This window comes from Echinops telfairi, unplaced genomic scaffold, assembly GCF_000313985.2.
Source record: "Echinops telfairi isolate 266 unplaced genomic scaffold, ASM31398v2 ScPeMD7_7424;HRSCAF=8462, whole genome shotgun sequence".
Taxonomy (NCBI): Eukaryota; Metazoa; Chordata; class Mammalia; order Afrosoricida; family Tenrecidae; genus Echinops; species Echinops telfairi.
The window spans coordinates 25,791,191-25,805,041 of NW_022111324.1; the positions used below are offsets into that span (position 1 = coordinate 25,791,191).

Genomic DNA, 13,851 nt, shown 5'->3' on the forward strand with positions numbered 1-13,851 from the left:
CTGAGAGTATTATCCTCCACTCGGATCAGAGGGGAGGAAACTGAGAGTATTATCCTCCACTCGGATCAGAGGGGAGGAAACTGAGAGTATTATCCTCCACTCGGATCAGAGGGGAGGAAACTGAGACTGGAGAAAAGTGAAGTGGTTTGTTCCGGGGTTACATAGAGAACTGACTGAAGCGTCTGGGTTCATCTGGCTAGAATTTCAATGCCTATTAAACTTTGCTGTTCTGCACCAACCATGAAGCAATGACTGTTCTTGATAACCTTTTAGGTAGAAGAGTTGAAGATAGAAGGAGATAAAAATAAAACTGCCTCTCTGGACAGGACCTCACTCAGCTCGTTAGGATGAAGAATGAGGACAGGAAGAGGTGGGAGTTAAGAAATGGCAGAAAGACAAATAATCCTGGGAAGAGCCTGGAGCTGGGAAAATGCCAGACATTTTCAAGATTAGAAGAAATCCGAGTTGAGTTAAAAAAAAACAAACAAATGAAAACTTTCTTCAGGTAGAAGCAAGCGTTTATGTGTGTAAAGAGACAGACACACCCCGACACCCCCCACAAAAAAATTCTGCATTGCTAATAAGTCTGTTGGAATCTACAGGACCAGAAGAAAAGAATGATCCTAGAAACAAATACCAGACCATTCTAGTAAGGTCCTGCGTAGTTAACACTTTTTCCCCTTCTAAATATAGTAACTGAGAAGGAGGAGAACAAGGATGCCAGTTGAGAAGGATGTCTTGGACATTTTTTATTATCATAGGAGGGAAAGTAAACCAATAAAGTTCAGAGTAGTTAATCAAATAAAGTCAAGTCTCGGGATTAATAAACTAAATACAAAATTCATCAAAAGTGTGTCCTAGCACTTGTTTTTAAAGGCATGTTTCAAAAATGATAATTTGGGGTAGTAATGATGGGTCATTTCTGTCAGTGGCAAGAAAAGACACTATCACAGCCCATTTTTGTGTTCTTAGCTTGTCTCTTCATACTTAGGTTTTCAAGATCAACCCATGAAGAGACTCATTTACGTGAGGTACCGAATGATCATTTAGGATGTAATGCTATCAACTGGGTTATTTCTTATGGCCAGGAAAAATATTATGACCTCTGATTATTTTTGAAGGAACAGAAGAAATCATTTATTAATATTACATATTGTAGTATATGACAAACATACTGTTAGTGAATGTTTTTAAAGATACAAATTTAGAAATGCAAATTTAAAAATAAATTTACTTAAGGACATGGATAGCTTTTAACTGATCATCATCATCGTCATCATTAATCATCGTTAACAATTTCTAACTGCTGTCAAGTTCTTCTAACAAAAGAAATTTATGAAACCTCATAAACATTTATAAACTTATACATTTTAGGTATTTAAAAAGTTTTCCATATAAATTAGGTGAATGTTAGAGAATACCAATAATCCATATACTTTTTATTTCAACTCATCCATTGCAGTCGCCTCACTGCACGCTTATTCTGCTTTCTCCTGGGTTTCCTCTTTCTATTCTTCCTTTTTTCCCAATAGTCCAGATTTTGTCCCTGGGCAGATGTTGCCTTATTTATCTTAAATGGTTATTTTATTACAGAGGTGAATCCAGTTCCAGGCCCACAGGGTGACTAAGGGACATAGTTCTCAGGGCCCCACTGAATCTGTCTGATTTAGATTTAACCTAACTTAACTTTGTTAACCTTAAAAAATCCTTCAGCTTCGTTAGGGGTCTGGACTTGAAGGCACAGTTTTACAGAGACCCTTTTCCACCTGTAAATGAACCCAGTGTGTAAGAATGGTGTGAGGGCCACGTCTCACCTCCTCCAACTTCACAAGGGGGAAGGAGCATCACACTCCATATCAGCCCAAAGCATATTTCCTGTGAGCTGAAGGTCAGGCATGCCTCCACCCTCAAACCTTCTTTAGCACTCTGACCCCAACCATCCCTCTTATAGCACTCTCGACTTTTCTGCTGGGTGCTATGATCCACTGCAGTGGCCACAAAGAGCTCCCAGGCCAGACGCATGACTGTGGGGTTTGCTAGGGAAGTTAGGAGGTTACAGTTCAGGATTAGAAGTGCTCAGAACACAGTTCTTTGGTCAGGAGCATTTCTGCAGGCTGTCATCTCTCTGAGCCACACAGCCCGTGGCCTCTGCTTTGCTCAGGCAATGTTACAAAGTTCTATTAGGGCTGCTGATAAATGCTTAAAGTGCATGCAACACTTAAGCCATAAGCCTCAGCTCGGCGGTGTTCAGTTCTTCAGACCGCCTAACCCGCTGCTGCCCGGTTCAGCGTTACTTGCTGCCGGGCCAGCAGTGAGTAAGCTCCGTCTTGTGTTCTGGCTGATTCTGCTGCTGCCACTCCTGTGTCACAGATCTGCCTCCTCAGAGAACAGGCTTAGCATGCAGGGGTCTCAGGGTCTAAAACAGTCTTCCCTAAAGTGGGTGACACTGCCCTTTGGGGGCACTGGAGCCATTTAGGGGTGCTGCAAAAAGCAGATACTTACACTTTATTCTTGGTTATGGATTATAGTATAAAAGTTTTAAATTACCAATACATATTTTTTTCTGAAAAGGGGGCAGAAGACTAAATAGGCTCAGGAACCTATGGTCTAAAGCAGGGGTGTCAAACTGGCAGCCGGCGGGCCACGTGTAGCCCCCCAAGGCAATTTTTTGTGGCCCACGATGCTCTGAAATAAAATGTAATGAGGGAATTGTGTGTGCGGTATTGCTTCGATCTCCCCTATGAGCTATTTTCTCCATAACAATGTTTTCTATTTTCATTTTATTTCAGAGCATTGTGCGCCACAAAAAAATTGCCTGCCTGCGGTCTGCGGGCCACCAGTTTGACAGCCCTGGTCTAAAGGCTGCCCTCTTCTCCTGGCTCTTCTTTCTTGATAGTAGTGGATCTCCCGCCACTCCCAACTACCTGCTTCTGAGATGGTTCATTTTATATCCAGCAAAGGCAAAACTGACCGATCCCCACATTAGAATTACAAGTTTTACAATCATAATGCCGACTATAAATAATCACAACTGACAGAACTCTATCAGACTCTCCCCCCACCTTTATGTACCCACCCAATCTTTCTGGTAGTAGTTTGATATGAGTTATACAGACTGTGGCTAGAAGGCAGTACTAAGTGCATCACTGCACCACACAGTGGCAGGCAGGAGCATCTTCTTCCATTCTGTCACACTTAGCACAATAGTTAAGGTTTATTGTGCCAACCTGGACAATGAACACATGTGGGACTAATTGAAGGGTGGAGAGATAAACGGCTTAGTGAGCCTTGCCTTTCAGGTCTCTTGCTCTCTGATGGTCGGACCAGGGTGCAGTTGCCTTAGCCAGTTCCCTGCTTCAGCTTGCAAGGCTCACTTCTTGCGAGATATCCCTGAGGAGAAGCCACATGGACCTACCCTGATACAGCCCTGGGTGCTGGAGCAGCCGTGTGGAGACCCTTGCCAGCGCTGAGATTCTTACATGTTCACTGACTCGGCTTTCCTCTTGCAGTCGGCATCATTGCGTGTGTTTTGTGAGATTGAGGAGGACTTTGTAGATCGGTGTCGTACATATGGGCTAATGGCGGACTTATGGGCCTGGACAGCACTGGGTTGGGATGCTTTCTTAATGTAAAGTTACCCTTTATATAAAACTCTCTCTTATAAAATATGAGTGTCCTTGAAATTTGCTGCTCTAGTCTACCCAGGCTAGCACATCTTCCCTGTTATTATTTTACTGCTTTGCTTCATACAGTAGCGATGAGGTACAATTGACAACCCGTTTACAATGAGAAAAAAATTCCTCCAAATGTTCTTTTTTCAAATTTGCAAACAAAACAAAACAAAAAACAAACCCTTTGCTTCAATTTTATCAGATATTTGCTTTCATATACAAATGACTTCCGTTTCCCACCGTGCACTCAACTGACCTTACCACCCAGTGGTCGGGGAAAAAAAAAATCTTTGGGCATCAGATATTTTAGGATGATAGTTCAAAACTGATTTCCAAAAGCACTTGCTTATCTTATGCTGTGTTAGGAGAATTATAAGTAGCCCTAAAGATTCTGCCTCTGAGGTTTACAGTGGTTTCAGTCTGTTGAAGGCACTGTTGACTAGCGGTTGTAAGCTTTGACTATATGTTACGAGACAAGAAGGCAGCACTTCAGCTGTAAGATGTGCAGCATGCTGGAGGTCTGGGAAGGTCTCCATATGCTTCTAATTTAAACGTAACAAAAAGATGGTTCCACCAGATAAGCTTCTAGCTCTTTTTATGGAAATGGATGGGAAGCCTATCGCATGAAATGAAAAGCAAAAAGGTGGAGTAGAAATGTTGTTTTGTTTAAGAAGGAAAAACGAGTAGTACTTGTTCTTGCTAGGTGTCATCGCATTGATTCCGACTCACAACGATCCTGTGTGAGACAAGCGAAGCCCTGCCCCGTCCTGCTCCAGCCTCACAGTTGTTCCTATGTGTGAACCCATCGTTGTGGCCCCAGGTCAATCCATCTTGTCACGGGCCTTCCTCTTTTTTGCTGTCCCTCTACTTTAGCAAGCATGATGTCCTTCTCCAGGGTCATTTAGGAAGGCTACCTTTATAAACTTGGGGGAATCAGTGAAAACGGAAATTGTTTAAAGTTTTAAGAGCATGTTCGCAAGCATTTAATCAAGCACAAGCCCCTTCTTGGAGGCTGTATGACTACATAGGGCACAGGCCCACAAACCCTGCCATGGCCAAAAGCTGAGATGGGAGTAAAATGAAAAAGAAGGATGCTAGTTTGCTTGCTTTCCCTGCCGCTTGTCACCCTTTAACTACCATCTGCTTCATGCATCTCTCAAAGAGTTCCACTTAGGGACATGCGCTAGCTTCTCTCCACGAGGGAGGGATGCCAGAGGGAGGTCTCATCCTACCAGTGGTGGAAGAGGGGGCCTGGAGGGGTCTTCTGGACCGCCCTTGGAGAGAGAGCATGAACGTTGCCACTGCACCGTTCTAGCTGGAAAGTCTCTTGGTGTCTCTGAACCTCACCTTAGCTAGCTGTAGAATGGTGGTGTCTGCCCTGAGGTATAGGATTCAAGAATGTGAAAAATACCCAGCACTCTGACTGGCATGAAACAGAAGCCCAATGTAGGTTGCGTACATGGTCCGTTTGCATGAAGGAGGAGTTTTACTGAAGATGAGTACATCTCAGCTAGGGCAGAATGTATGAAGAGTCTCCTGAGAGCCGCTGCCTCTCCGTGCCCTTCCCTGGTTCCCGAGTGCTTTGGAATGAATTGCATCTTCCTCCTAACCGGGGCTAGGAGCAATCTGTGGGAAGTCAGTACATGCTGTAGTTCAGTCTCCAACTCTGAGAATTTGCCAGTTTTCACCCACACTGAGATGAAAAATGGGCTGTGGGCAGACAGTAGAGAGAGACCAGTGGGCCACAGAGACATATTGGACTTACAGATGTTCCACTGTCTGCCTGGGATGTTTCTAGCTTGTCTGTGTTATCCAGTTGCTTTTCCGTGATATACAAGGACAGAGCCAAAAACAATTTGATGCTGTTTTTCCACTTTGTTTTGAGTTACTTGTTGTTTACAGCATTAGCTCCAATAACAACAATGGAATTTCCTTTCCTACTCCTCTGGCCTGTTTCCATGTTGCCTGTTTGTTTTAATTGACTTTTTGAGCGGGACTGAAGTCGCCACATATTCTCCTCTGTGTAGTCCGTGCTTGTACGTGTCAGTGTCATTTGTTAGCACGTCCACGCAGAAGAACTGGGTTCATTAGCAGTAGAGATTCTGCCCCTTGGTGCTCAATGCAAGTGTAGGATGCACTTCAGGTTCCCAAGAACTCTACGTCGCTGTGGGTTTGATTAGCAATTTCATCACTGCTGCTCTGGGCACAGAGATGGCCTTGCTCTCCCCTGAGGCCCCAAGGCAGAGAAGGGTCCCCTGTGGGGATTGGTTTATTATCTCCCTGTCCTTTTTTATCCAGCCCCACTTCCCTGTACTTTTAAAAGTTCTTTTTGGTTGCTGTTGAGAATGTGCCCTGCAGAATCGTACCGCCATACTAGTCTCTGCATGTGCATTTCAGAGACACGGATGACCTTGCTCACATTTGGGATCTCTCTCTCTCTCTCTCTCTCTCTCTCTCTCTCTCTCTCACACACACACACACACACACACACACACACACACACACACAGAGTTGACATAACCTTCTGAGCTGACTTCTCTGCCTTGAGTTTAACTGGTCCAGTAGAACCCTTTGGAAGCCACTATTTCGATTGGAACCATAGTAGTAATACTTTTTGACTGACCTCATTCAAATGACGCTGTCTCTGGTTTTAAGGACCTTATAAAGTTGAAGGTAGAGTTGAGAGCAAGAAATATAATAAATTACTGCAAGTGATATGATAAAAGTATGTCCAGACTACATGGATAGAGTACCCAAGGGCGGGGAGGGGGGTGGGGTGGGGGGGATATCTAGTCCCTAGGGGTGGAAGAAAGTATCACAAAGGCTAATGGTTCCTGAGCAGGGTGTGCTGGGACCATCCGTGTTATCAATTAAACAGAATGGCTAAGGAGGCAGAATGGGAGAAAGGAAGTGGAAGAAGCCAGACACAAAAGACTTTAGATGCCATGTTAAGGAGTTAAAATATATTTAATCCCTAGAAAAAGTTTTAAGTCTACAGAACATCATTGCCTGATTTTATCCTGATAAGGGTAACTTTGAGAAGACTAATACTATGGTGGGGAGACTCCTTAGGAGAGGATGGTGCTGATTTAGGCACAAGATGGACAAGTCATGGTAGAAGGAATGAGAAAGAGGTCAAGGAGGTATACACTAGAATTATATTATTTTTTAAATGTTACCTTCCCAGTAATTTTTGATTAAATCAATGCCTAGGGAAGTAACTCAGCCAATAAATGTCAAAGGACATTTCCCCCTGTGCCTCAGTTGCAGTTTGGAGACATCATTATTATGGCATCCATCTGCTTTATTGTAATTAATTGTATTGTCATTACTTGCTTACAATCTTTTCTACCCTGAGGCTCTAACCATCTTGAAATTGAAAACCATATTGGTTGTATGACATCCGCATAGAGCAGTGATTCTCAACCTTCCAAATGCTACACTTCCTCATGTGGTGGTGACCCCCCAACCATAAAATTATGTTCGTTGCTATTTCATAACTGTAATTTTTCTACTGCTGTGAATTGGGTGACCCCAGTGAATGGGTCGCTCTACACTTAAAGGGGTCATGACCCACAGGTTGAGAACCGCTGGCATAGAGCCTGGTATCAACAGTGCCCAATAGATGAATGGCGTGCCAAGAAATGAACTCCTCCTGATTTCATAACCATTACTTCTTCCATGGTGACATAATCTAATGTCAACTTGAGGATATTAAGAGTGAAGGGGTGGAGTCTAGCCTGTCAATTAGGTCACAGCCTGATGATGCTTCCTTGTGGGCATGGCCTTCTCATGAGGATTCTGGGAACTTCCTCTCTGTGTGCCTTCATTTTCCTGTCGACATGTGAGAGCCTCTTTCTGCTTCACTTTGCTTTTGAGGAGTGATGTGGAGACCCTCGGCAGTGCTGAGATGCTTCCACTGCCATTGGATCCACGAGACTTTGCACCCACCAGCCTGTGATCTTCCTGTATCTTGCAACATTGCATGTGACTGCACGAGTCATAAAAAGGATTTATGAACTTGTATTGGACTTAGGGGCTAATATCAGACGTATGGACTTGATCTGGACTGGGTTGGGATATTTTCTTAATATGCAACTACTCTTTGATATATAAAGCCCTCTGTTATACACCTGAGTGTTTCTGGATTTGTTTCTGTGGTCAATCCTGCCAAACACACAGGGCCTACAGCCCATGGCACGGACATGTGAAGCCATCCCCCAGGCATGCCTTAGAGCCGTCCGTTTCCATTTCTCCCCTCGAGGGAGTGAGAGCAAAGCAGTGAGCAGGTGTAACCGGCAGAGGCTGCTTTTCACTTTGCTTTAGAAGTTGTACCACTACTTATGCGATGAAAATAACAGAATCTTGTCATCCAGAAGTCTGTGTCAAAAACCAGTCATGAACATTTAGAATAGGAAAGGGGGCCTTCAATGACCATTGCCTTCAGAAGTCTCATTGTCCACATAGCAGACGTGATGCTTTGCTTTCACACCCTCTTTAACGTCATTTAATACTTTAACTTGGGCCACACTTTGTTCTTCCACACAGACCCGTAATGCCTTCTGCCTCGCTCTTTCAAGATGGAGGGGAAGACTGCGGGAGAGACGGCTCAAGTGGTGTCTAAACTCAAGCTTGCTACCAAGGTAGACAGCACTGGACCCTGGCTGGTGGAAGACCATGCCCGAATATGGGACGTTTTGAAGACAGAGGAGGTAAGACAACTCTGCGTGGCATAGTTGGCAGACTGGTGGGTTTGCTCAGTCCTAATTCTTAGTAGCTAAGACCAAAGGTCAGCTGGGCAAATCCTGATTCCGTGGCCTTGAAATGCAGCCAGGACTGAGGAACAGTATGTCAGCCCTTCAGACATTAATAACTCCACAGGGACTCGGCTGGAGAGTGCCCCAGGAGAGGGACAAAAGCAAGGAGTGTAAATTAACGGAAGTGCACAGAGCTTGTAAAAAGGAGGGGCTCCTCTGTGTACAATCAGCTCCTCAGCCTCATGCGTCACCATGCAGACGTCATGACGGGCGCTCTCCAGTTGGCCTTCGCGCTCCAGGCTGACCTTTTGTGGCTCATTTTCTCTTTTAAGTCTATTATTACAATTCATTTGAACTTACATGAGATGTATGTGTGTGAGCGCGTGTGATTGAAGCAGAGAGAGAGAGAGAGAGAGAGAGAGAGAGAGAGAAATGAATGTCCTTATTCACTCATGAGAAATTTTAAGTTGCACCTTTTATTTGTACTAGAAAAACCTGACTGTCGAATGAATTTGGGATATGCTATTTTATCTGCTGTGAAAAGGGATTGAACACTGGAGGTTGCAGGTCATGGAAAAGCGTACCCCAGAGAGAGGTTCAGAATAAGGAGTTTAAAAAATGATGCATAGGGAAATGTCACCGGGAGAGGCCAGAACACTTCGGTCTATGGTGCCGTGACTCCCAGCAAGACCAACAGCTGTTTCCTGAGAGGCTTTGTTTTGCTCTGTTTTCAAGCCTACACATTTCATTTTCTCACAAATGCAACGCCATCTATTTGGAGGAATGGAAAACATACTAATTAAGTGTATGAGATCATTACCAATTACATGACTATTACTAATTTCCATATTACAGCTTGCTTCTATCACTTAACATTTTTTTATTCTTTTATCTGCTTTCTATGTTGATACATGTATTTTGCATTCATTCATTTTAACTGCAGTTGATAGTCTATTATTCAATGAAGTCAAATTTACTTATCCATTCCCTTCTTGATTAACTGCTAGTTGCATTTTTTTATTAGACAATGGGCAGTGAAATACATATTTTTGGGGGGGAACATGTGCTAGAGTTTTCTCTAACATATGCACCTAGCAGTAGAATGCTGAGTTGGAAACTATGAGCACCTTTATTTTAGTAAATATTAATAAGTTGGCCTCAAAAATGAGACTTCAATGTATAGCCCCATTAGCACTCTATGACAGTTTCCCCTGCCCCATAGACTCATCAGTTACTGGTATTACTAGACCTTTAAATGCTGGCTAATCTGAAAGGTTTGAATTTGGATTATTTTAAAATGAATTTCTCCCAATCCTACTGATGTTAAGCAGCTATTTACAGATGGGCAGTGAGGGGAGATTTACTTACTGTGTTAGGCTAGGTTGACTAGAGAAATAAATTTCATGAGATTAATATACGTGTAAGAGAGAGCTTTATATTAAGAAGTAATTGTACTCATATATCAAACAAACATTCCAGCCCAGTTCAGATCAAGTCCATAAGTCCAATACGAGTGTATAAATTCCTCTTCAGACTCACACAGCCACATGCAATGATGTAGAATGCAGGAAGATCACAAGCCAGTGGGTGCAAAGTCTTGTGGATCCAGTGGTGGTGGCAGCATTACATGGTCTCAGCGTGGCTTGCCAACAGGAAGGTGAAGGCAGAGAGCGAGAGAGGCCAGCCTCCATAGGTCGCACCTCCAGAGGAGGTCATCATGCTGCGATATCATTGACAGGCTAAACTCCACCCATATCTTCTTACAGGTGCCATGTTGGCACAAAATACACAACTATCACAATTACTTTCTCTGTGAATTACACAAACTTTTTTTTCTTGGTGTAGTTTTTAGGCCTCTTTGAGGTCATTTGTGTGCTGATTCAGAAAAGTATGTTGGATAGATATTTTTAGCTATTATGTTACACTAATTTATTCATTTATCATTCTAGTTTTAAATATGAGAAGAACTCAGATCCACAAGTTACAGCATAAGGGAAAACAGAAATATTTGGACAAGAATTAGGCATTAAGGGGTGTCCAAGCACACTGTGTGGACCCACGGTGGCTAGCTGGTTACACACGGAGCTGCCAATCATGAGGGGGCCAGTCATTTGAACCCACCAGTCACTCTGCAGCCTTTAAAAGATTTAAAGGTTTGAAATTCCAAAGGGTCAGTTCTTTTCTGTTCTTTAGGGTCACTGTGGGTTAGAATCTGCAGAGTTTTATTTTTAATATGGAAGGTTGTATAATATATACAGAGACTACAAGATGAGTTCTGCAAAGCCAAACGCAGCTTGAGAAAGGTGGAAAATAAAAAAGAACAATGAAAGGGCACATACATGGAAGGTCTGAGTGTGATTTAAAGTGTCGAAACTATAAGACTTCATAGCAAATTTCATAAATACTTTGAAGACCTAAACTTGTCTCCTTCAAATTATGCAGTAAACATTTCAGAACACTTTTTAATGTATAGAAATCAATAGACAATTCGTATGAAATGTTTCAGAGGTGAGGTTGACTCCAAGCTTCTTTAGAAGACAAATTAGAACTTTTAAGAGTTTCTGTGCACAGGTGGAGAAGTTGTGCCATCTTCTAGCAAGCCTGCAGCATGTTAACCTTAATAAAGGAGTTTGAACTCTGACAGACTCATTTTAGGTTTGAAAACATGTAAATCTCTATTTATGGTACCAAACTCCCGGCCAGGCAGTCGATGATGACCCACTGAGACCCAGTAAGACAGAATGGAACTTCTGTGGATTTCTGAGACGGGAAGTCATTATGGGAGCAGAGCAGCTGCTGGGCTCAAACAGCTGACCTTGTAGTTAGCAGTCAGACATATACCCCACTGCGCCATCAGGGCTCCCTTCTTATTGTACAGCAGCTCTTATTTCAGGCCCCATTTTAAGATAGCAAATTGGAACTGCCTGCTACTCAGTTCCTAATAAAAGTGAAGTGATACTTGGGGAAAATTCCCCAAGAATCATGTAATTAGCACCATTCAAATATGTCTTTGGATCAAAGGGCACCAGCTGAAATATAATTTGAGCTAAATATTTAGTACAGTGCAAACGACTTTCAATAAAGCCAGCATGCATTTCCTGTCATTCAGGCTAGCTAACACGACATTAAAATACCCCGATAGTTTTCTGTGGGTGAGCAGAGTCAAGGGCAGTATATGGTGTATGCTCTGTGTCTCAGAAACTGGAGCTGGGGGTGGAGGTGGGGCAGGGGTGAGGGATTGGTGCCGTTTTTTGGCATCAGCACACCAAATACACCCAGAAACATCTCATCGTTGAGGCAGCAAAATGTGTGCTGGCCAGTGTTATGTGTTCATATTCCTTGTCTATTTTTTTCATTGGCCCATTTTCCTTTTTCTTTATTGACTTGTGGAAATGAATGTATTATTGATGAGTCTCTTTATTGACCTGGTGGCACAGTTGTTAAGTACTTGACTGCTACTGTTAAGTACTTGGGTCTGCGGTTCCACCCACCCGACCACCCTGCAGGAGAACGGTGTGGCTGTCCGCGTCTACACACATTACATACAGTCTTGGGAATCCTGGGGACAGTCTACGCTGTCTGATAGGGTTGCTGTGAGCGGGTTTTAAATCCTTTTATTGATTTTATGTATTGAAACTAATTTCCCAGTGTAAACATTTTAAATCAAATGTAGTGGAATCTACCAATCTCCACTCTTTTATGATTTGTGCCTTTTCTGCTTTAAAAAGTTGTTCCAGCCCCCAAGATGATAAAAGTATTCTCCACTTTTGTTTCCTGGAGGCTGTCAAGGAAAGTTTTTGCTTATTTGGAACATATTTTATAGCCTAAAGTAGGACACATTGTATTTTTTCAAATAGGTAATTAGTTGTCCTAGTGCCAGTTTTGAATATCTGTCACTTCTCATTTTAGTTTGTAATGTCACCGTTCATGGGTCATCTTTCCATACATTCTCTGTTGACTTGATACCTCTTCAACAGTGATCGCGTCACACTTAACCTGAATATCCGAGAAGGCACATGCTCTTCCAACTTACTGCTCATGAAGGTTGTCTGGGCTGTTTTTAGCATTTAGATTTTTCATGTCAGTTTAGGGAAAGCTTCTGTTCTACACACTTTTTTCTTTTTTTAAACTCATAAAACAAAATCCTTTTGGGAATTTGATTCGTATTGGAATAAATTTGCTGATTAATTTGAGAATTATTAACATCTTTATGATATTCAGTAAATGCTATGCTTTTAATATTTCTCCCTTAACTATATTTGCTGTTGAATTAAAAAAATTTTTTTCCAATGGGAAGAAATTCATACATTAGAAAAAACATTTTAGAGCAAACAATTCCTAGGCATATAGTACCTTCACCATCTACCTTAGTTATCTAGTTTCAAAACATTTCCCTCACCCCCAAGTAAAAACCCCTTACCTCTTAAGCACTTGCTCCCATCTCTGTCGTCTCAGCTTCTGGCAACTCCCCATTTGCTTTCTGTCTCCGTTGATTGACCTATTCTAGATTTGTGGTGGTTGTTAGACTTCTACTCATAGAAACAAAATACTGCCCTGTCCCGTGCCATCCCCAGAATTGCTGTTACGTTTGAGCCCATTGTTGCAGCCACTGTGTCCACCCATCCCCCAGAGGGCTTCTCTTTTTCACGGCCCCTCTATCTTATCCAGCACGATGTCCTTCTCCAGAGACTTCTCCTGTCCAAAGCAACGGAGACAGAATGTCTTCGTACTCGCGTCTAAGGAGCATTCTTGCTGTGCTATTTGGTTGTTATTCTGACAGGCCATGCACATTCCATGTTCTTCTCCAACACCATAATTCAAAGGCATACATTCTTCTCTAGTCTTCCTCATTCATGGTCCAGATTTTACTGCAGATTAGGTCTTTCAAATACCATGACCTGTAGCAGACATACCTCAGTCCTTAAAGTGACTCTGATTTTGAACTGTTTAAGAGGTCTTTTGCAGCAGATTTGCCCAATGCAATGTGTTGTTTCATTTCTTGATTGCTTCTTCCTTGAATCTTGCTTGTGGGTTTCAGTAACATAAAACGAGACCCTTGACAACTTCGATCCTTTCTGTGTGTATTAGGATGTTGTTTATTGGTCCACTTAGGAGGATTTTTGTTTAATGTTGAGGTGTAATCCGTTACTGAAGGTTGTAGTCTTTGATTCCCATTAGCGTCAGTCAGTGCTTCAAGCATGCTGTGCTTTCAGCAAGCAAAGTCTCTTTTGTATTGCAGGGTGTTAATGAGTCTTCCTCTAATTCTGATGCTGTGTTTTCCCCACATAGCCCAACTTCTCAGATTATTTGCTCAGCAAATAAATTTAATAAATATGCTGAAAGGATACAATCCTGATACACAGCTTTCTTTATTTTAAATCAGGCAATATTTCCTTCTTTTCAAATGACTGCCTCTTGGTCTA

General features: G+C 42.5%; 1 protein-coding gene across 1 annotated transcript in view; it reads left to right on the plus strand.

Annotated features, from left to right (window-relative positions):
• The window catches only part of RGL1 (ral guanine nucleotide dissociation stimulator like 1), a 362,525-nt gene that overhangs the window by 139,521 nt on the left and 209,153 nt on the right, over positions 1-13,851 (plus strand). Inside the window, exon 2 of the mRNA XM_045297937.1 lies at positions 8,220-8,383. Coding sequence (XP_045153872.1) covers positions 8,252-8,383 — 132 coding nt within the window. The 5' untranslated portion in view covers positions 8,220-8,251. The remainder of the gene's footprint in view (positions 1-8,219; positions 8,384-13,851) is intronic.